The sequence below is a fragment of the Cyanistes caeruleus genome, chromosome 3 (assembly GCF_971803275.1).
Source record: "Cyanistes caeruleus chromosome 3, bCyaCae1.hap1.1, whole genome shotgun sequence".
Lineage (NCBI taxonomy): Eukaryota > Metazoa > Chordata > Aves > Passeriformes > Paridae > Cyanistes > Cyanistes caeruleus.
The window spans coordinates 20,153,349-20,177,477 of NC_141703.1; the positions used below are offsets into that span (position 1 = coordinate 20,153,349).

General features: G+C 40.5%; 1 protein-coding gene across 18 annotated transcripts in view; it reads right to left on the reverse strand.

Moving 5' to 3' along the window:
• Positions 1-6,359: 6,359 nt before the first annotated feature.
• Positions 6,360-24,129, reverse strand: part of SHROOM2 (shroom family member 2) — a 118,248-nt gene continuing 100,478 nt past the window's right edge. For all 18 annotated transcript variants that reach the window (XM_086880122.1, XM_086880126.1, XM_086880119.1 and 15 more), the window contains 5 exons: positions 23,302-24,051; positions 19,072-19,623; positions 18,015-18,195; positions 13,354-13,626; positions 6,360-9,175 (listed from right to left, as the gene is read on the reverse strand). In XM_086880122.1, the coding sequence (XP_086736248.1) occupies positions 8,909-9,175; positions 13,354-13,626; positions 18,015-18,195; positions 19,072-19,623; positions 23,302-24,051 (2,023 nt within the window). In that variant the 3' untranslated portion in view covers positions 6,360-8,908. The remainder of the gene's footprint in view (positions 9,176-13,353; positions 13,627-18,014; positions 18,196-19,071; positions 19,624-23,301; positions 24,052-24,129) is intronic.

Consider the following 24,129-nt stretch of genomic DNA (forward strand, 5'->3'; position numbering starts at 1 on the left):
TGGGTGAAGTGGGAACACACCAAACACAGCTGCCCAGCAGCTGCCCATCTAAACAGAGGAACATCTCCAGCATGGGCTCTTTAGACCTTTTCTTCAGAGACCACCAACTGTAGATACATTGGAATGGGCTCACTATTAGTTTTTGAAGCAAAATTGAGATGACTATTACAGGCTCAAAAACTTTAAGGGGAATGATTTCACTGTGATTGTGTCTTGACAAGGGGCTGATTTAAAACCAATGAAATTTGTCTCTGGCTCAGCAAGAAATTGATGCTTTTTCCCGGAGATGCAGAACACAAAAGCTGGCACGCATGAAATGAAAGGCTGCTAAAATTAGATGCACTCTTGTGGTTTGGGTAGGCTCCTGGTTATTCCCAGATACCCAAAAGTAGGTCATTCAAAGCTTAACAAAGACATTTCCCTCAGACTTGACATTTTAGAGCCAGTTGAAAAGACCTCCTGATGGGAAAACGTTATCAACATGTCACACTGGGGTTTCACTCTGCCTTGGCCATGTTTCTGAGAGAGCTGCAGTGCTACAACACCAGGCTTCTGTCACTTCACTGGAGTGCTTTAGCAGCTTGTTCTTATCAGCTGTTAGAAGTGACAAGGAAATCAAATACCAATGAATTTTCATTAAAGGAAATGAAAGTAAGAGATCAGTAGAAACCTTTAGCTGGTAACAGAGCATGGGGATTTAACAGCTTTACAAAGCAACTCCCTGCATGTAGTTTAGGAGGACCACATGAATAACTGGTTGTTCATTAGCTGATCATGACCATGATCTGAGGTAGAAGATCTTTAGGATCTTTACTGACACCCTAAAAGGGTTTCTGTACCGTTGCCCCAATTCCTGGCTACTGCAATAGCTAAACAATGACTGTGATCTTTCATCTGACCAGTACCCTATTTAGATTAATGCAGTAGGAAGTAGATAGAAATATTCTGGTGACCCAGTACCCAAGTAAAAAAAGGATATTGCAGAAAGCAAAACAGATTTCTTATGAAAACTCAAACAGCCACAAGCTGGATGTCAGTGGAGAACAGAAGGATGCAGTTCTGTAAAGAGCTCCAGACAGGGCAAATTCCTTAAATATGTGAAGGGAAGCTGCTTTTCAAAAGCATTTTATTCCAGTATCTCCAATGCAAAGGCAGGACAGCTCTACTTTTTCCTTGTGCTGGTCTGTCATTTACTTGGGCAATGGGGGAAAGAAGTGTCACACTGTCCCTGCTTTCCCTCAAAGCCCTCCATAGCCAGCTTACAAGGCAGAGATGAAAAGTCATAAATGCTCCAGCACATGCTGGAGCCTGCAACAGTTTCAAAATGTGGGGATAACCCACATTTCCACAGAACCTGGAAGGTTCTGATGAAGAGAGGAATGCTTTTATGGGTAGCCAAATTGGTCAGCACAGGAGTACTGGTAGGAAACCCCAAACACAGGAGAGAAAACAAAAGCAAACTTAGTAATTAATTGAACCAGTAAAAGGAGAAGGCAGTTCCTATAGATGCATGTGTGGAGAGGGCCTGTAATGGAAGAAAAAAAATTGTCTGAGCCACGCTGTCTGTAGTGCTCAAGCCCCATTAACAAGCCAAAGGCTTGTAAACTCCCACCTTTTCTGACCTGTCAGCTCCAAAGCCATGTTATAATTACTGCTGCTCTTTAAAGACCCCTGTTATAAAACTGTAGGCAATCTAAATATTTACTGAAGCAGTCACACCTTGGTACGTGACTGTAATGTAAGAACAGCAAACACAAAAGGTGGATTTATTGTGACCATAAAATTCTCATTCCCAGTTTCCTGACTTCAGAGACTTTATGGCAGAACTTCACATTGCACTTTCCCCATCATTTATGACAACAGTACATCACTCCTGACACCCTTGAACATTTGTGCCTAATTTTTATTTTCATGAATCTGTCTTACACTCCCTGGGTCCTGACAGGGCTTCCTCTGCTCAAACGAGTTTCATGCTGTATGTGATGCTCAAAAGCACACACGACAACTTTTAAATCCCATTTTTGATCAGTGAGTGAGTTTGTTATATTATGATATAACTCTAATAATTTATGTGAGTCTCTTCTCTCAGTTTCCTGTCCTTTTCATTGGATACAGACTGTGGGATGAGACACAATATGAAGTTTTCAGCAACGTTGCATCACAAGTTACTACTTTTCCTGTGTTCCTGTGTTCCAGCCTTTTTCCTAGAGCATAGAGCTCATGTGAATTGATCATTCACTGTGATCCCACACAGTTCAGAGAGCCTGGTCTGTGTCACTGCCTAGTTCACGTGATCACCATCATTTTCTCCTTGATTAATTGCTTTGCATGTCACCATATGAAATGATAATTTGCTTGTACACACCCAGCCACCAATTTTTTTTCTGTGCAACTTTCCTCTTCACTGTTTGCTATACATGTTGCAAACAGTGACCATTATCACTGGGCTTCTGTTGTAATAATCTTTTATTGGTTTGGTGGAACTGCCCATTGCAAAAAATGTTGGTCTAAGTAACTCCACCTTTGCAAAACCAGTGTGACAATGAAGTTTACTCACCCGGGGTTTTTTCCTCCCTATAGTGTAAAAGTAGGAAGAAAATTGCTGGGTTTTTAAAATTGTTTAATGGGGCACATTCTGGTCACACTTATCCATGGAGTACTTCAGCTTTCAAGTTCACTGATGGCCTACCATGAACTATGTAAGAATGTCTTGGGAACAGAAACCCAAGATCCTCTACTCCCTTTTGATGGAAAGGCTGAATATTTAGATCTTCAGCTTCTTGCTCTCTAAATTATGCTTTTCTGGCAGAACACAATGATCCAGCTTGAACAGGAATTGGGTATTGCTCTGCCCTACCAGAAGCCTGATATTAAATCGAGCTCCAAACAGGTGGCAGTAAGGTTAGCAAAGCCCCAGAGAACCAGCTGGGTCACTCATTCTGTAAATGTGTGTTGTGCTGTAAACACCCTCAGCTCCCAGCTCGTATGACTTCAGCATCTCAGCATGTGCAGCTAGCTGGGATGTTTAGTGACTTTAGGATGACCACACAGAAAGATGATTTCTTCCTCAAAGGGCAACTTCCTCAAGGCTCCTTAGTGCCAGAGAGCTGTTCCAGTGACCCCTGAGACAAGAAAGGAGTGTATGTCAGTGAATGCACAGAACATGATGGTCTTACACAGTGAGATCTGAAATTCCGAGTTATTCCCCATAACTTGAATTTTCAAAGATGCTTTAAGGTATTTTTACATTATAGTAACTAAAAAGCCTGCCCTAGCACATGGAGACAGAACACTTCTGCCATGTCATGTATGGAGAAAGAAAAACAGGAAATTCACAGCTCAGAAGCACTTTACCACTGGTTTAGTTTTTCTTCCTTCAGGGCACTGATCCTTTCAGGTTTCTTGGTTTTCACTTCCTTGTGATATTTATCACCCCATTAATAAGAGAATGGCTGCTCCACCTCTTTCCAGTCAGTGTTGGCCACTTTCAATCATCACAGCTTGTTTTCCCATTTTATCTTTGGAGGAACCATACCTGTGTGAGAAAGCTGCTGAAGCTGCAACTCCTGGGAATGGCAATGAATAGTATTCACAGGACTCATGCCTTTCATATTTAGATACTGAGATAAACAATCTTATCTTCCTTCCATTGCTTAATATTTAGCCTGCAACTGCTCACTGTATTTCTATTTCTCTGTGGCTTTGAGAAAAGACACAAGTGTAATTCATCAGTAACAAACACCATGGAACAGCAGACAGCTGGGAAGTGAAACAGATGTTGAAACTAAATGATTGTCATCATGAAGGTTTTTTTAATTCCTCTCAGGCTTTTGGACTTCACAGCTCCACCGGAACAATGTTTTGGTAAAACTCTTATAAGCAGACATCCATTACACCATTTCCAGAACATGTTCTCCATAAGGAGCCCAGCAAATGCTGCTGTCACAAGGAACAGCAGCAAAATCAACAACTCCTAGTAACATCAGACCACAGCTCCCTCAGAGCCAGTACGGGCTTGTCTTACACAAGTTCCTTGGAATGAATAGTTTAGTTAATACACTTGCAGCTTGGTATGCGCTTAAGAAAAGGCTTTCTTTCATCAATTCCATTAAAATATAGGAACACAGACCTAAAATTCTTGACAGTTCTCACCTGGGACATGTAGCATGCAAACTTTTTAGATGCCATTTTGCTGGAGATATTATGTTACTGAAAGTAAGTACGGTTATTTTTCTGTATCTGCCACTACCTCTTCAGCTTCACAGTCACAAATCCATTTGCTCTAATTAAAATCTCTCCTGTGTTAAGACAATCACAAGCAGCAAATTAAAAGATTCCAACGAAAGATGAAATGCATTGGGAATCTGGTTGTTCTCTAGGGGCACTGTTGTAGGTTAACAAATGACACCTAAAAAGGAGGAGATACACAGAATTCCTACTTCTGCTTCACCCCAGAAGAGGTGCCAGAATTCACCACAAATATTCTTAGTATCCCACCCCCAGCAGCAGCCAGCACCAGCAACAGGTAATGACAGTCTGAGATACATCTCTTGTTAACTTTCCCAGGAAGCAGTCTGATGCATGGAGGGGACTTGAGAGGAAGGGAGAACACAGGCTTGACTAACACTGACTTGTTGGGCAGTACTGGAAGGCACATCCTAGCCACAAGGCCATCTCCCCCTGCAAAACCTAGGAGCCTGCCTCCAAGACAGATATCAAAGTATCTAAAAATGAAACCATTGTGAGGATTTTTAATAGATGAGGAAAAAATTTGCATTTTGCTAGCCTTGTGCTCAGGAAAAGCTGAAGTGCTGTGACTAAAATAAAACGCAGCCTAAGACACACAACAGCCCACTGGCCCACACAGTTACAACCAAGAAAAAGGTGTTTATTGTAGCCTGTCCTGAAGTGATACTTGCTCTGCTTGTAGGTGTGCTACTGTAGCCTGACTGAGAATTACCTCCTGCTACTGAACTGCACCCAATTTATTTCAATTCAAATTTTCCTCTGGAAAGTAGTAGGTTAACCTACTTCGAATGGAACTGTGATAAGTAAATGTGATGACCAATTTACCACTGCTGACAACTGACAATATATAATCCAGCTTAAAGCTGTAATTGTTAAATTTTCATAACATTCTGTGGGCATGATCTGATGAAGCATATAGAAAAAACCCTGACTTATCCTCTAAAAAACCTGCACAACTGAGAAGCCCTTAATTAGAACAGGCCTTTAAACTGCTGCAATGAATGACCAGACACCACTAAAATAGGAGTTGCTTTCTACTGCATATCATAAGGCCTTGCTAGAACTATTTGCCAACAGGTTACTTCAGGTGTAAAAGCTGAAACAAAAGTAAGTACACCAAAATCAATCACTAGAACTTCATTAGGAAATTATGTCATGAAATGGTGACTCCTTTGAAACCTGAGGGTCTCAAGTACCCCATGAGAAAAAAAAAAAAAGAGCTGAATTTCAGTTTAAAGAAAGGCAATTAAAAAAAAATTCAAATAGTACACAAAAACTAGACTGTTATTCCTCTAGAGCTGCCATCCTGGATTATACCTAATGCTCACAAAAACAGGCACAAACAGGTGGGTCCATGTACAAAGAGCGAGAGGGAGAAGAAGGGTGAAAAGAAGTTTAGAAAAATCCTACAGGTACCCAAGTATTTTTCTTTCCCTAACTCCTTTTCCCCAGATTTTATAAGACCTCCACAGACAATCCCAGACAATTAATTTCCAGGAGGAAGCTATGGTTCTGTGATCTGTGGTCACCTTCACTATAAATTTGTGCATACTTGCCAGTGTTTCCCAACAAGGCACAAGATTCTGCAGTTAACCTGAGAATCCCCATTAAAATGAAGTTTCTGTGAAAGTCTGTTAGAGTTGGAGAGTTCACAAGTCATCAGTTCTTGCAAAAAATCTTGCACACCACTGACTTTAGATACTTCCATATGAACTATCCATTCGAAACGTGGGATGAAGCTGAAACAGTGGAATTGCCCAAGCAGGAAAATCTAAACTGCTCCCCTGGTACATATTCTGTAAGTGGTGAGAGACCCATTTATTTTATCGACCTCATAACACATTTTACCTTTCTGCCATCTCATATTCACACTCTTAAAATACTAAATAGACATGGACACATTTCTGGTACTTACACTGGGAACTTGAGAATGATTGATTACTCAACACATTAAATAAGCTGTGCAAAGACAACAAACTACTTCAGACCACAAGATAACTGGCCTGGCCTTGAAAAGCACTACTGATGGGCACCACGAGATGGCCAACACTGCAAAGCAGCAAAGCAAAGAAGTAGCTTTTGACATTAACATTGTACACAAAAAATAACTCTACATTGAAATATACAGTTTATTTTCGCAAAGTCAAGCAATACCATTTGTCAGTAGGTACGTGTTAAGTGTCAGGCAGGAAAACTGTACATTTTCACTCTGGGCTGCAGGATCCAAACAGCTGGAGAAGCATTGTGGAAATCTTTCACTATACAAAGAGATCTAGAATTGAGAACAACAAAGGATGAAGAAACAGCCATCCCCAGGAAGCCAAAGGCAAAACATTAGCACCAGATTTTTTTCAAAAAGCAACAGTACAGCTATTTACAGATTTACATATAACATTGGGAGGCGTTTCCAGGGTGAGTGATTTCCAACAGTTTTGAAAAAGGAAAGGAGATAATTGTGTCTACATAACTGTTCTGTGAAAGGGATAATAGATATAGCTTTCACAGTATTGCTACCTTTTAACAGAGATCTAAATCAAAGTACTGTATACAAACACACTGTAATTATAGCATTATTCACATTTCACATACACACTTCAGAGTAACCACAATATGTAAAATTTTTAAAATCCCACAGATAAAACAATGCACACTTTTTTCCAAGCTAAAAGACAAGCATAATTTATTTATGTTTAGTTTTGGGATTGTTATGGTTAAGGGATAGGTTTAAGGACAAAGGGACCAGTTGTCCTAGGAACATAGCAGCAAATAACTGTGAGATGCCAGAAGACTACATTTCTGAACTAGGAGGACAAAACTAAGGTCAGCTGTAGGTCTTGTAAAATGGGAGCTCCATTTGACCTCAACTGATGCACATCAACATCATTTCAATCAAAATTTGGTCCAGGTATACAAAGTAGTGCACGATAAGGGTGTGTGCAGGGACAACAGTCCTTTTAATGTTTGCACCTGTCTGTAAAGGAACTGGCTCCAGATGACTTTTGCTCCCCAATTCCCCAACTCACAGGGAATTCACTGATCAGCACCTTTCCAGTTCCCTCCCCACAAAAGAGAGGATTCAGGTAAGAAGGACAGAAAAACTCTTGTGAATGTTGCCATACTGCAGGAGTAGTGGGAAGAATTTGTTTCTCTCTTTTCAACAACTGACCGATTGTATTTTCAGCCTGCTTAGCTACAGACTGGCATTCACATCAGCCTTGAAAATGGCTTCTGGCTGGGGAACCTATTTGTCTGAGGAGAGAGAAATCTTTTCCTTACTACAATGGAAATGGCATATACACAAAGTCTTCCAAGACTTTCTTTGCCTGCAAAACTTTATCTTAACATAGAACTTGACACTTAAGACTACAGAATTTCACTGTGGGTATCTAAACAAGTTAGCATATCCCATTACTGCACTGCAAACATGAGTTAGCACCTCTTTTTAGAGCTATTGAAAATTATCTAAGTCAATAGCAGTATTAGGAGAACACAAGCAGTGATCTGATACTGTGAACTAACATCCTCTCCTTTATCGCTGTTTAATGGAAAAGACAAGCAAACAGCCCCACTTATGTTCACAGTTACAACACAGAGTTGCTCCAAGTAATGCACAGTATTTACATGGAAGAATTGTTTCTATTGCATTTGGTAGTTTGAAAAAGAGGAACAAACAGCATTATGTAGGTAAACTTCGGTATAACTCGTCTACATAAAACCATCACAACCAGAAGAAAAACACAAGCAGTGTCCTTAATCTACATTTATTTCCATAAAGTGTAGTGGGTTTGGGACAAGAATAAAAACATGCATTAAAAAAGCACAAAAAAGCAAATGAGCCTTCTAAATAATTTAGATGAAAAATGTTTTGAACAAAATCAGCACAGTACTTCCAGCCCATTTCTTAAATCAAGTATGACTTGGTAAAGAAAATTGTTTGCATTGCATTAAGAGGGTCTACAAATATGTCTTGTAAAATAATTTAAAAAAATCTTCATCAAGGTAGGCATTAGGTGATTTGCAAGCTGCTTAAGAAGCATTTAACTAGACTGATTTTAATGTTGTTTTCTGCAAGGGGAAAGTGCTATCCTATATACAATATTACAAAAAAGTGTCTGATGCCACGGGATCAGTGACACTGCATTTCACCAATCTGAATATATTAGCTATAAGAAGCATGCTTCCCCTATTTAATGTGTCTTTAAAAAACATAAAAACCCACTAAATTTAGAGCTTCTAAATGTATGTGCATTCATGAATTGCTGTGGGGTTTTCCAGCAGATTGTGCAGCATCTGAACATAAAGAAAGTATACAACCTATTCTAAAAACCATTGTTTGCATGCACAACTGCCACAGACTTTGAACATACTGAGCAGAAGGGTTAAGAGTCTCTCCTCTTTCGTGGAGCTTTCTGGAAGTTTAGCAATGAGGAACAGCTGTAGAGTCCACCAATAAAAATGTGTTCTAAAAAATTAAATACATCATTCAAAAAAAACCAGAAAGAGAGCATTATTGCTGTTGTGAGAGCTATTTTTCTCTTGTGCACTTGCTTCTCTACCAGACACTCAAGCAAGCCAAGATACTCATTTGTATACTTGAAAACTCCCCTATCCCTTCCTTCTTTCCCATTTTTCCCGTTGTTGTTGGTTGGACTCAGTGCCCTTATTTGAGCCGCTCGGGTTGGAGGCTGTCAGTCAGACACTTCAGCTGCTCCTCCCCCAGCTTGATCTTGTCCTCAAGCTCTCGCTGCTCAATGATGAGGGCTGACTTCATTTTCACAAAGTGCTCATAGTCTGCTAGGTTCTCCTCGCTCAAGTAGTTTGCCAAAATGTCGAAGACAATGCGCTCTCGACGATCCAGGTTCTCCTTCAGTTCCTTTGCATCCTCATGTTGCTGGGTCAGCAGCTTTTGCTTATCTACCAACGTCCGCTTAGGAGAAAAGAAAAACAAGTCAAAAATTCACTGGATTCACTAGGTTGGGACAACAGCTTCACTGTTCAAATCTCAAGTCTGTTTTCCCTACAGAGACCTTCCTGAATAATTAGAAAGGTGGAAAAAGAATGCTTCTTAAAATTCAGACTAATAAAATGCATTAACAAAACTGATAAAAAATGTAGTAAATCAATGAAAGATGCACCATTACTTTCTATTAGCCTCAAAAGCATTACTTCAAAGACTCCTTTATTATTTAATAGTTACAAATAGCTGCATACAATATAGTTGCCTTAGAAGAATAGTTCTTCAAATTAAGACTCAGCTGTCTTGCATGTTCCATACACAGCACTGGCACAGCTGTGGTTACAGAACCCAGAAAGAGACCAATTATTGGAGCAATTTGTTCTTATACAGTTCCTGACACTGTATTTAGCAATTCTGTTGCATCCACAAGCCTTCCTGATGACATGTGAAGTCCTGTGGTCTTCAGACATAAGCAAGAGTGAAAGCTGAAGCAAGACAACAAAAGGGCAAAAGGGAAGCAAAAACATGTTATTCTCCAAAAAGGGCTGTAAGCTTTCTGCTTTGTGCCTTCACAAGAGACAGAATAGGGGAAAGGGAGGTTGAATGGAGGAGTACACAAAGGAAGAGGACAGCAGAAGACAGCAGCTATATCCCTCTCCCCCAGCATCACCTGTCTGCACAGCTGGCAGTCCCACCTGAATCACCCAGCTAAACTCCTTTGATGGTACATGGAGAGAAAAAAGGAGCATCATTAATCTAACCTATTTCAGATGTCTGCCTACAAGTGATTGCCTTTTTCCAGTGACAGAGTATGGCTGGCTTACTCTGACATCAATAATTCTGTACAGATGCCTGAACTTAACTAAGAAGTGCTCCTAAGAGGTACCAATCCATGACTTCTAGCTTTGCTTCAGAGATTAATTTTCTTTGAGAAGCTGTCTTCAAATAAACCTCAGTCTGTTCTAATAAACGTGTCCATCTTTTTAATTTGCACCTTCTGTTAAATCACACATGCTGTTTAATAAGCCTGAAGGATTTACAGAGAGGTGTTTTTGTAGGATATGAAAGTGTCTTTTCAAGATGGAAGTATGAGACAGAGGGCTACAGACCAGTGAGTTTTAATAAACCTACCTGTCAGAACTGCACATGCATCTTGTGCTGATTCTTTCTAAAGACAGACCAAAACTCAAGAGTGAAATGTTTTCAGATTTGTGCTCTCAATGTACTTAAAATACACATCCTAGATTAAGTCAGGATTCAAGACAGATATGGAAGACAAGTCAGAAAAATCACACACTGTTAGAAAAAACCAGTTTAATCTTCCCTTCAACTTATGCGAGCGGAAAAAAATCCCACTGCAAGTTGCAAGCAGAATTATCTGCTGCAAAGAGATGGAACTAACACTTCTCCTGAACTCACCAGGGCAAGTAGCAGACAGCCTTAAACTCAGGAGTGTGGTTAGTGTGCTCCCAGGGCAGCCTGGTAGGTGTGTGCATGCTGAGCAGCAGTAACTGCCAGAATCTGATGAATGCAAGAGGACATGGACACAAAGCACAAGTAATGAGAAGACACTGGCCTTGCTGTGTAAGAGGAATGGGGCTGGTAGCTCTTCAGATGAAGCCCCTTTCAGAAGCTGAAATTGAAATACCTGATACTGTTCCCCATGGCAAAAAAAAAAGACCTATAGCAGAGCATATGAGAGTCAAAGTATTAACTCAGCAGTCATTATTTGACTGCTTTTATTGAGAAAGTCTGGTAAGCTGTTACTGGCCCCTAAAAAGTGGAAAGCTATCAGAGCAATGTTTATTACACAGTATCATCTTGGAAAGAAAAAACAGTGGTCACTGGGAATATGCTCCCAAACAATGGAAGTAAAATCCTGTTTTGTTTATATGGTACATTAGTGGTTCACCACATATTATCATTTGACCTACAAAATACTAGAAGACAACCAAAAAAAGCCACAAGCACAGTCTAAATTCAACACTTCTAGATATATTTCATAGAATGTTAGAATGGTTTGGGATGGAAGGCACCATAAAGATCATATAGATCCAACCAGGCCAAGTTGCTCAAAGCCCCATCCAACTTGGTCTTGAATATTTCCAGGGAGGAGGGCAGGTACCTCTCTGGGCAGCCTGTTCTAGTGCTTCACCACCCTCAGGAAAGAGTATCTTCCCAACATCTGACCTAAATCTGTCTTCCTTCACCTGAAGGCCATTCTCTCTTGTCCTATCACTACATGCCCTTGTAAAAACTCCCTCTCCAGCCCTCTTGTAAGCCCCCATTAGGTACTGGCAGGCTGCTCTAAGACTCTCTGGTATTCTCTTCTCCAGGCTAAGCAGCCCCAACTCTTTGCCTGTCTTCACAGGAGCAGTGCTCAGGCCTCTGATCAGCTGAGTGGCCTCACTCAGGAAGTGTTCCAACAGGTCCATATCTTTCTAGTGTTTTGTTCCCCAGAGCTGGATGCAGCACTGCAGGTGGGGTCTCACAGGAGCAGAGGGGAAGAATTCCCTCCCTTCGCCTGCTGGCCACGCTGCTTTTGATGCAGCCCAGGACATGTTTGACTCTCTGGGCTGCAAACGTACATTGCTGGGTCATGTTGAGCTTTTCATCCACCAACACCCCCAAGTCTTCCTCTCCTGGAAGAGGAAGGTCACTTCCTCTGACTGGGCTCACCTCAGTCCTGATGGATCTCTCCTGATGTTAACTATGGCAAGACTGGTGTCAGTGCAGGTGAAGATAAATGGGGATTAAAATATGTTAGGGATTTGGAGTTCTGTCAGTATAAATTTGATATCAAAATACACAGACAATTTCTGACTGTCCTTACTATAACACCTCTTCACTATCTTCCTTTTCCACACCCAGCCAGTAATCTATTTTTATCACAGCTCTCAAACTGTGTTTCCTATGTGCACACATCATTTGGTAGCTCCTTCCCCATTAGGCAACTGCAACCACACTTAGAAAAATGTCTAATGAAGGATTAAATTTCTCCAAGTGTCAGAAGCTTTGATCTGCCATTTATTAAACTGTCAAATACTTTCCCTTCCACCTCACTCAGAGAGAGCTGAACAGCCATTAATCAAGTATGTTAGGTCCAAACAGCAAAAGCACAGCTTCAGATCAGTCCCAGCACTTACTGGATCTTAAGTGTGAAATAATGTAAGAGGCTGAAGAAACAACATGAAACCACAGCCCATGGAAAAAATTCAGTTACAACACTTAGGTGGACTGTTGGCATTTCAATCCACAATCCACAGCTACAAGTCAAAAATCCTCCTTCACATTCATTTAACCGAGAAGCCAAACTCACTTGAAACATGCACCCCCCCTCCCCACTTTCTATTTATTATAGCCTAAGTTTCACACATATCTACATCTTTCCATTGGTGCATATCTGTATTGCTATGTATCTCCTTCCTAGGTAAGGCCTGATGGAATTTGTTAAGTTAAACAAGTTAAATTGCTGCAAGCGGAAGTTAGATCCAACAGGTTAAGAGCATCCTTAATTGCTCCTGCTCCTCAAATTTTCACTTCTGCTGGGAGTCCTCCACATCACTACTATTCTGCTTGGATAAAACATGTTTTCTACTGAAAAATTATTTTTGCTATGCCTCCCCCTGTTTCCCCTCCCCATCCCCCCTTTTTTTAAAGGTTTGTCCTTCTGTTGTTTCTTGCTCTTGCTCCTCACTAGTCATTGTGGAAGGAAGCTGCAGTAGATGAGAAGCATTGTCTTTGTAACAACCTTATAGATTTGTATTAAGATTCTCATTGTGTATAGAGAAGTCTGCAATCTTTCTGTATTACAGCAAACACTCCTTTTCACATCTTGAATTGTTACAATATTTTTGTTTGCCTTCTTTTTATGCTCTTATCAATAGATTCCCTCTTTCTTTAAACTTTTGCCAAGAAGTCTGTTTTCTAGTATGCTGCACCCCAAACCTATTTTTTCTCAGCAAGCCACATTCCAAGAAAAGAAGGCAAAGAGAAAAGTTTCAAGAAATAAAAAAAAAGGTGTTACGAGATTTATCCACATATTATCCCTCATATTGAGCACTGCAATTTAGATAAACAAAACCAAGCAAACCTCCCCTCCCACGAGCTTCCCTAAATGCAGGAATATTACTGTTGGTCCTTCTCACCCGTTCTTCTGGAGAGGTACTGTCATCCAGGTTATTGAGGGCATTTTCCACCCGGGCCAGACGACCAGACAGGGACAGCAGGAGGTTGACCACTTTGTCAAGGTCACCAATAAACATCTTGAATTTGTCAAACTCATTTGGTTTGCAGACTTCTTTCACAATGGCCTCTACCTCCTCCCCCAGGATATTGTTTGCTTGGATGTCTTCCAGAAGTGTCTCCCGTGCTTCTCTCAGCACCTGCAGCTTCCTACTAATGCTGTCAATAAGCTCTTGCTGTGGAAAATAAAGGACGTAAGAATTTGTTAGCACTACTACATTCTTCCCTACTTCTGCAAGTCATGTCAGCTAGCACTTTAATACATTTCAAACTTCCATGAGACTTCGACAATGAGTGCATGACAAATAAATACATGCCTGTGTCAAAGGTCCATACCTCTGCATTTAAAGGTTCAGGATGTAGCTGCATGATGCTCAGCTTGAGACCTGTGTTAAAGCAAATTACCTTTGTGGAAAAATATAAAGGTTTTTCACCCTCCCATCAAGCCTTCCTGCTGCTGCTTTGAGCAGCTTCAAAGCCTGTTATGAACAGCAGAAAGTACAGCAAGCACATGCCTGTGTCTCTAAATATCAGGTCCATAACACCTTGCTGAAGAGCTACACTTAAGAAGATACACAGTACTAGAAAAACAATCCTGTATTTTCCACATGATGCAGTTAAAACTAGGGCACTGTCAAGCTTTCTTTTCCTTCCTGCATAATACTAGCATTCCTCCAATAGCAGTTCTTCCATGCTCAGAAAATCTTAGCATTAACAGTGCCTTTCAACATTTCTGCAGGGTAGTCATAATCCCTGTGGCACAGGGAACAAAATCTACTGTATTGTACAAAGCAGCTCTGTGCAAAGCAGCTCTGCCAAAGGACCAAAGAAGCATCACTATCCCAGGCCAAGCAAATACACACCCTTACTTCAAGTTTTGGGGGGCTTCTGAACTATAGTCCCCACTGCCTGAGGTGCACTTGCACTGCCTTAGAAAAGCATGTCAGGGGCAGAACCACCAGAAACCAGACCAAGAATCCAGATCTCCTTTGATCACACCTCTGGTCCCCCTGTGCTAGTTTCCTGCATTTGGGCAAGAGGTCTTGTTTCTTATGTGCCTCTTACCTTTCACTGGTGCACAAGTGGTGTAAGTTAGTTCAGCCAGCTACCAACTCTGAGCTAATTCACACCCTAAAAATGCCTCATTCAGTTAAATGTAGGTGCTTATTTGGTATTCAGCTCATTTCAGGTAAAAAAAAAATTTCCAAAGCATTCTTTAAACATACACCTCAGTGCAAATTCAGAATGAAAATTACATCCTTTAAAATAGTCATTATTTCACACTACCCCTAGCTTTTTGTTTAATTAGTCATGACATTCTTTAGGAAGTCTGCTTTCTAAATGCAAATCTGATTACAAGCCTTCATGATTACTGAGAAACATACTGATAACAGCTGCTGCTCACAGAGGCCACTGAACAGTCATTGCCAATTTATTTTAGGAACAAAAACCAACACAAAACAAAGTCTGCCATCTTAACAGAAAGCAACTATACTGAAAATGTAGAAGCTTTTTTTAAAGTAGAAATTCAACCCATGGATTATCCATACTGTTTTTTTCCTTTTTGATTTAATGTACTCAGTCCAGGTTAATCTGGATCTGGGTTATCTGTTAGCCTTGGTGCCCAAAAGATTAAGGTAGTAAGCAGTTCTACAGATGCCTGCTTTACTGACTGATTAATCTGCAGGATTTGATTTTTTCCCCCTTCTCTCAATGCAAATGCAGTTTGATTTGGATTATGTAGGTCACGGTGCTACGCCTTCATTTCCCTCAGATGACATGCACTATGCTGCTGCTTCACCAGTCGAAACACAGCAGGATACTGTGGTGCTCTGTGTTATCTCAAGCTTTTTCACTTCTGTAGCTGTGCTGCAACTTTCTTCAATTATAAAAGAAAGCCACATGGCTGCTCAGCATTTACTGATCTGTCTGCCAGTTCATATCAGCTACCTCAGTTCCATTTCCAGTATTTCCCAGTAACATCCTATTTAGTAACATACCAAGCAGCTGAAGCTAACCTCTAAAGCAACCATTTTTCAGGTCAGAAGACCATAAATACTAAGACTGTCATATCTATTAAGAATTGGATTATGATTATTGATTGCTTCATACCCAGATGAAGCACCCTCTGCATGCAGCATCTGTGAACTCACTATATCCACAGCAGAAAACCTGTATTATGCTCAGTATCTACTGAGCCAGAAGAGCTGCAATCTACATCTTGAGACTGGCAGATGAATAATTTATAGCTGTGAATTCTGTACCAGTACACAAGAAAACAATAAAGTCATTCTTACTGATCTGACTAGCAACACGGAAGGTGGCTCAGCAGAGTACTGCTCGGGTGGCTCACTGTTTGGCTTGCTTTTACATAAATTATACTCTGCTTTCAGCTCAACAACCCATTCCTAAGGAACTCAAGCCTCAAACCAGATAAAAATTGGTATACATTTATTATTTTTACACTCTTCAGCAGTTGCTGAAATTTTCCTAAGGGCAAAGGGAAACTTCCTTGACAGACACACATGGGTTTTCCTTATTACAAAAAACATTCTTACAGCATCTTCAAAATCTGATCAGTATTTTATAATTGTGGTACATCTACATTAAACTCAGTACATAAGACACAGACATCCCATTTGTGCTAGCTGGGAATACAGGGATTGGCTCAAAAAATCAAAATAATAAATAAAAGTATTAACAACCCTATATGAAATTCCTATACTTATTTCAAAATAAGAAAATAATCACCACGTGTTTCTGGCTTGCAGAGCAGAGAATGACTAATACAGGAATCATTCCACAGTGGTCTGCAATTAAGATATCTCATAACAGAACTACCAGTTTCCAGGAATCAAGAAACAGGTTCTGGGCATATGGTCCATCTAAAACTACTGAAGTCATAAAGTGTGCCATTAAAATGTTCGGGTCCCTAACAATTCCTTGTTAAACTGTTACCAAATATGAGAAGCTGGGCCAAGCTGTATCTTCCATCCATTTAATAAAGATTCCTCAACCCACTTACAAGGAGTTTTCTATGTTTTCTGACACAATCCATGATGAAAGCCCATTGAACTGAGTGCTCCATCTCCATGTGGAAGAACAGGGAGAAAAGCAAGCAGCAGGGTGTGTGTGCTACAACAAGTGCACTTAGAGGAGAAGATGGGCAGGTTCTGCTAAAAGCCCTTTGTGAAAACCTTCCTATCTCATATGATTAGTGGTATATACTGAAGCTGGGGGATGGATAGAGAAGTATGAAAAGGGTAAACATGATTTTCCTGTTAAGAAATCAACAAAAGTAAATGGCCCTCTTGTTCTTAAAAGTTGCAGTATTTGGTTTGTTGGGCAAACAAGAAAGGTTTAATTTTATCTCACTCCTACTCTGTAATTAATGAGAATGAAACTAATTCTAGCAAAATCATGAAAGTGACAATCACGTGTGGCACCAGATAAAACCAAATCATTTAAAATGAAGTGAAATCCTTCAATTGTCTAAGTAGTACAGTTGTTGGATTCATCTGCTGTCTAGCATGAGGGTGAGGGAAGGGCGCCTGCTGCAGCCACAGCATGCCCGGGCAGTGCACAGCACACTGAACCGTGCGATGCAGAGGCAGCAGAGGGAGGCTGAAACAACACAGAGCTAACAGAAAACACAACAGAAAGCCCACTCAAATGCAGTGCCTTGTACTGAACACCTGCTCTGAACCACAGGTGGAAATTTCTCATTCTTAGTGACTAAATATAGCCCTAATAATTAAAATCATTTCTTTGGGACTGGATTATCAAGTGCACCCTGGCAGCTGATTTTTAAGCAGAGAGTCGACTGCGACAGAAAAGGTTTGCACACCACTGCATTACTGGCTTAGGTAAACAGAGTTGAACTACATCACTTTACTTGATCAAACAGAACATTTCCTCCAGCTTATCCATACGGGGAACAATAATTAGAATATTTTGTGCCCAGTTACTAATGAGATCAATGCAATGATTTTACTGTAGGACAACACTTTCTCCAACCACACAAAAGTCAGATCATCACTTTAGTATCTAGGGAATTATGATGACCTTTGATCAGAAATAAAACACCAAAGGATGGGAATAAAGAAGAAGACTGCCTCTCTCCCGTATGACAAGCAACTTCCACTGAATCCACCAGGCTAATTAGTAATCTCCCACAATCATTATTAATTTGGGAGGCAGGAGAAAGAGTTTTCTGTTCATGAAAATAATGTGGGAGGAAAATAAGAAAGAAGAAGGTGTGCGTATATGTTCCTTCTCTCAAGACAAACCAAAATTCTGGACCTATATTTCAAAAATTTGGAACAACTAAAACCACCACCAGCTCCAGTGGGATACATAAGCCCTGCTGTTTCTTTTTACATAGAGAGAAATAGAGAAGGACTTCAAATGGAAAATGGTATTTTAAAATAACCTCCTCAAGACTTCTCTCCTTGAGACTTTCTAGAAGGCATTTTATCGAGGGGTGTTTAGTAAAACAAATTCACACTTAATGTAATGAACAGAACTCAGAGCCACCCATTACACTTTCAGAAATGTTTTTTACCTTCTTCTCTGACAAGTCATGATCCAGTTCATCTTCAGAATCATCCTCACTCTGCTGCTGTTGCTGCTGCTCCTGCATGTCCTTCATTTTAATCAGCAGCTCTGCCTTTGGTGCAGATGTGCTGTAGTAAGTAGAATTGGTTGTCAGGGAGATGGCAGATGGTGCACTCTGCTCCTCTTTCCTGGGAAAAAGTCAAAACTTTCATTAACTGCCTTGACACACTAATCAATGAAAAGAAAGGACAATATTTCAGAGCCATCATTTCATCAGCAAGCAGGGGGTTCAAGAGAAAACCATTACCTATGTAAATAAGATAAATAAACACTGTGAATAAAATCTGTATGAATTCAGTACATGCTCAGCAAAACTTAAAACAGAAATCATGCAGAACATACATGATTACAAGAATTGAAATGCATCAAAGATACTGCATCTGGAAACAAAATGGAAAGTTACATTTTACAACATAGTGCAAAAAAACCTCATCATCATAGACAGTATCCTTTTGGATTGCGATAGTACAATGTAAGTATGTAACTTTTTTATTTGGGAATCATAAACTTCTCGAGGATACAACTTATCAAATAATTTGTATCAAGAAAACAAAACAACACAGAACATCAACGTGGACGGAATTCAATTATTTTCTTTCTTTGATCTCATTCACTTGTAGGATATGCCTCATGCCTGCTTCAAGTAGTCTTTGTAAATTTTTATCACATAAAAAAGGCAAGAATATTGTTCCTTCTCTCTCCAGTTACTAGACTGGATGACGTTGGTAAAACACGCAATCACAATGAAATGGTGAAAGTTAATTATTTCTTAAGTTGCCAAAAACTGGCTTTCAACCAGGTCTTAGAAATCTTTCATACTGTACAACACTGTTGTTTCTGTCATTAATGGTATCATTAGTAGTATATTGACTTGACTACTATCACAGAAGTCTCAGTAAACACCCTCCGCAGAAAGAAGACTCGCCTCCAGTCCCCATGGGATACTGACACACTCTAGATAGAAGCTTATAAGGATATACCAGCTTACAGAAAGTAATACTCACTTCTCTTCTGAAATTTTTGGAGAGGGAACTTTTGGCAGAAGCTTCCTGCGCTGCTGAGCTTCTTCTAGGAGATGTTCATCTTTAGGGAATATACCAACCATCAGATCCATTGTTGTTTTTATTTTCACATTAGGATCTAGTATGTCTGCTAGGGATTTATCTCTTCCCACAATCTCTCTGGCAAGTTCTTCTGACTTCCAGTCTTCAAAAGTCTTTTCTTTGGCCTTTATATAGCTGGATGCTTGCGTGGCAGCACTGCTGTCCTTCAAGTTGCTCCCAGGTTCTTCAGCTGGTTGAGGGTCAACTGGTTTGGTTCTGGCTTCTGGCTCTGGCTCTACACCTTGCCTGGTGTAAGCACAGAATCGTGAGTAGGATTGCTCAGAAGTGCTGAGTGTTTTAATCTGGTCCTTTTCCAAACCACTGGGTAAAGCAGGAGGCTCCATGGTACTGACAAGGCTCTGCCGACTCTCCTTCTCTGCGCTGCTCTCAGAATGAACTATCTTGATGGGAACCATTTTCACTGTAGTATTGTTGTCTATAACCCTTTCAATTCTGGAAAAGAAACAAAATTCATCCTTAGAAATGGAATAACCTTGAATCTAATTCATATATGCAAATCAGAGGGGAAGTCCAAAAAGACAGGTAAGAGAGTGAGGTAATGGACTATTGCTAGCACTGTATCTCAGACCCTAAATCTACATGTTCTTTTCTGCCCACGAATCTGAAATGATATTATTAGTTCATTTGCAAGGTGTCCTAACATCAGCCTTGTGCAATACTCATGATGCAGGACTTCTGTTAGTTTCCATGAACGCAAGGCTCCAATCTCAGCAGCCAGACGCCAGATTTCAAACAGCACTGCTGAACTGCCTTTTACCCCTTTGTTGCCACGGGAGTAGGGGAAAACATACCCACAGCCCACCCTCACTGCCTCACACAGATCTAACAGTGGCCTTGCCTCTTGGCCTAACAGGCAGCTGAGCTGCCTGGGGAGTCTGTGATGCCCTCACATCAATTCTCAGCCCTTCCAAGGGAAGAGACGACAGACCAGATGGGAGCATCCCACAGGCTAGGTTTTTCCTGAGCTACAAGAATAACAAAGAATCACACATGGGAAATCTGGAAATAATTCAAAACTTAATTACATGGTTAGAAAAAAAAGAAAATTTAATTTATAAAATTTCACATGACACAGAAGCTCAATAAATAGATTCCACCATAGTGTCCTAGTATTCCACTTAAAGAGGAGAAACTAGTCATTGAAGAGGATAACATACAATTCTGGGTATTCTTTTTAAGAGAAGCTTGTAGCAAATGTTCTGTACTGCATAGCACAAAAGGCCTCCTTAGCCATTCAACAAGCTACTTAAAGCAGAGGCTAACTTAGATTTTAAACTGGACAATAACATGTTAAATAACATTTCAGAAACATCTGTACTGTATGTAAACCATATAAGAAACCAAAGTCTACTTTAGCGGTTCTGAGTTTGCAAAAAGTTTAAAATTATTGTCATAATGTGGGTTTGGAACCTCTACAGCAAGGAAAGGAACATTGCCTACTAGCTAAAATATCTGCTTTCATCTGGCTGGGTAGGCATGCCGCCTTTCAGATAAGTGACCAAGACATACTACATCTCTTTTTCTCTAAGTGTGGGTGTGCCACTTTCCCTAAAATAAACTTTTACTTTTCTGCTGTTGGTAACAGCAGTATCTGTTTGACTTGACATTTTTCAGAAGTTGTATCTGATATTTTAAAGGTATATTTGCCTCTGAATACATGTGCAGCCCCCCAGTAGATATTTACTTTCCACAAGTGCTTTGTGGACATAGTGATCCAACTTGGGGCAGGTTTTCCAGCCCATGCTGAACCTCCCCGCTCCCATTTCATCAGGCTGTTTTCATTCAAGGGGACTATCATTTTCAAGACTCACTTCTGTGCTCATTGCTTAGACCCAGCTCCCCACCTGCAGACCGGGACTCTCCTGACTGCAGAAGAGCTGGGCAGTGCTAAGCCACCACCTCCCAACCCTTTATTTTGCTTATTTTAATTAAAGCCCACATGCTGGGCTTTAATAGAAACTCCACTAGAATGTTAAGAGGAACGTATTTTGGAATTTGGGGGAAATATAAGATGAATGCATAAATGTATGGGGGGGCAACTGCAAAAGAAGTGAGCTGAGTGCCATTCTTCACCTAAAATGCTCAGCATCTGTTTTGAGACTTTGAGTACATTCCTCTCAGCCTAGTCAAAGATTTTTTCAGAAACTTAAGGCATCATTAAATGGATTGCTTTCAGGAAAAGCAAAGTCAGTTCAACACCAGGTACTTCAAAAATTCTTTTTCTGCAATCACTACCCTCCTGATTTCTGAAGGTTTCCCATTTGTGGAAAGGCAGCATGAAATTTTGACTTGAAGCAACTGTACTTGTGGATATTCCAAAGCTTCAACCCAACCACAAACCCAGTCCCTCCTTGACTTGGGTTTAGGTTTAGTGCAAATCTATTGATGCACTCTTCTCAGCTTTGCTGTTGCTAAACAGCTGTCTGTGGCAATAGCTGTGTTGTGTACACCATCAGTATTTGCCCCAAACACATTATTCTAACCTAAATCACTGTGGGCACACACATTCACCTTTATACATACCTGCTGATGAACAAGACACTTTTCTTAACAGTACAAAAGCTATAAGCTACCATCATCAAACATTAGCTGCCCCTAGCATGCAAAGTGGCATGTCCAAAAGCCCATATGCAAGGAGCCAATACAAATAATAAGGCAAATCTGATTAACTATGTATTAAGATAAATCTACCTAACATATTTTATTCATATGAAATAAATACCATATAGAAAGTTCTGAGGTACAGCTGCCATGCTTGCCCTTTTTGGCCAAACCTGTTTTAGTGAGTAATTTCATTATTAACCGGGGACAATACATTGTGTTCAAACAAGAGCTGTCTGGGCCTAAGATTTTTAAATGTTAACAGAAGATTCGCAGGGTAAGTATTTTAACATTCAAATATGGGCATATATCAGGCACACCTCAGTGCACATTTCAGCATTAAAGCTTAGCAAATTGGAAGGACAAATACAATTGGCTTTCTAGACATCCTTCATATCTGTTCATAAAATACATTAAGGAAGTTAAAGCAAAATATAAAGGAAGTCATTACTGTCATCTACTTTAGCACATGGATTCTAGGGTTCACATGACATATCTCACTTTTCATTGTAAATTATATCATTAGCTCATGTTAAAACCACTGCAGAACGAAACCTCACTTTTTCCTCCAGTTGTAAGAGGAAAAACATCAAGGCCTATTTAGGAAAAAAAGTGATTCATATTTTCATGTCATAAGGCAAAATGGAAAACAGCCTGAGTCTGTTCAACTATTTACATTAGAGTAGAGTAAAGCCATGCCAACTGGTTTTGCTCAGAGAAGCAACCTCTGCATGAATTCAGCTTAGAGGTTTTGTTTTCCTTCTTTAACCATGAATTATAGTGCTGAAAGATTTATGAAAACCAAGATTCCTGAGCTTCCTGGAAGAGCTCATATCTTGTGGGAGAATAACCTTTTACAATGCTAGCAGCATCATAAGATGCAGCAAGCGATTAATTTCAGTCAGTTGTCTAATTCAGAGTTTATCTACCCTGGGAAAGGACTGAATCTCCTAATGAGTGTTCAGTCATTGTCAACATAAAGTGTTCAGAACCTCTCCACGGACAATCGACAATATGAAGTGCAATATTTCGCTGTAAAAACAACATAATATCAGTCACGATTTGGTGAGTGTATATTACTCTGTGTGTTTTCAAAACATGTTTTCACAAAGGATCCAGCTTCCCTTCCCACATCTGCTTTGTCCCTCCCTACTCTGATTCATATTTATATACAGACTCAGGTAGAGGAAATGATGACAGGGATTTTTCTGACTTTGCCTGTACTTTCAGAGGAAAATCCCTTAGAACCCTTCTCTTTAATTTTCTGCTAACTACCAGGTGTAGCACCTGGGAAGCACAAGTCAACTAAAAGAAACCACAGACCAGCTGAAGGACATCAATGGTACCAAAAGGAATTTTACACAAGTCTGTGGTCTCTAAAATATGCTGCAATGGCTCAATGCTTAATGAACTTGAAGGATGGATAAAAAAAATTAACAGACAACCAATAATAAGGTCTAACTGGGAAAAAAGTGTTAATAAAATAGTAAAAGAGTTAACATCTAGTACCTGGCTGGGTTGTCATCCTGTAGGGACACAGGAGGTTTATCAGTGAGCTTCTGTGGTGCAAACTGTGGAGAAGGGGACCTTGATGACTCCATGCCAGGTTTTTGAAGATACCGATACTTGGAAGACTCAGACTTAAGGTGTATTTTTCCTTCTAAGTGCTGACAAACATTCTCTGTGGATGACACGTGCTGGGGCTGCTGTGGATTAACACTCTTCAGTTTTCCATTGAAAGATGCAGGACTCTGACAGAGAGAGGATTGACTGGAAAAGACTTCAGTGGAGCTGGGGGATGAGGACAGGAAGGGCTGGCTGGCTGCTACCAGCAGAGATTCAGAAGAGGTGCCGAGCGATGGTGCAGAAATATCTGGTCGCTTGTATTTATCCCTTTTAGGTGGTGGTGGCCTCTGAGGAGCAGGCCCACGCTTCTTGTTCAACAGCACTGGCTCTATTCTATGGTTTTCCTCTCCTTTGCCCCAGGACTGACAGGAGTGGTTCTCGTTCAAGGTCTGTGTCTCAGAGTAGGGCAGGTGAGGCAAGCTACAATCCTTGCTCCTCTCATTCACATTTTCCTGAGAGTATCGGTAGTCACTAGGCAATGTCCCAGACCTGCCCCGACTCTCGTGAGGCAGAACTGTAGGTTCTTGCCCGTGCAAAGGTCTGACAGAAGACTTCCACTTGTGGCCTAAATTCTGGTCCAGCTGATTGCTCTTCTCTCGTGCGTTTTCCCTCAGGGCCCCTGTATCGGCTTGCCTAGAGAAAAGAACACGCTTTTAGTATGCTGCTGATTTATTTCCTTCGGTGCAAGGCCAACACACCAACCCAGGCAGC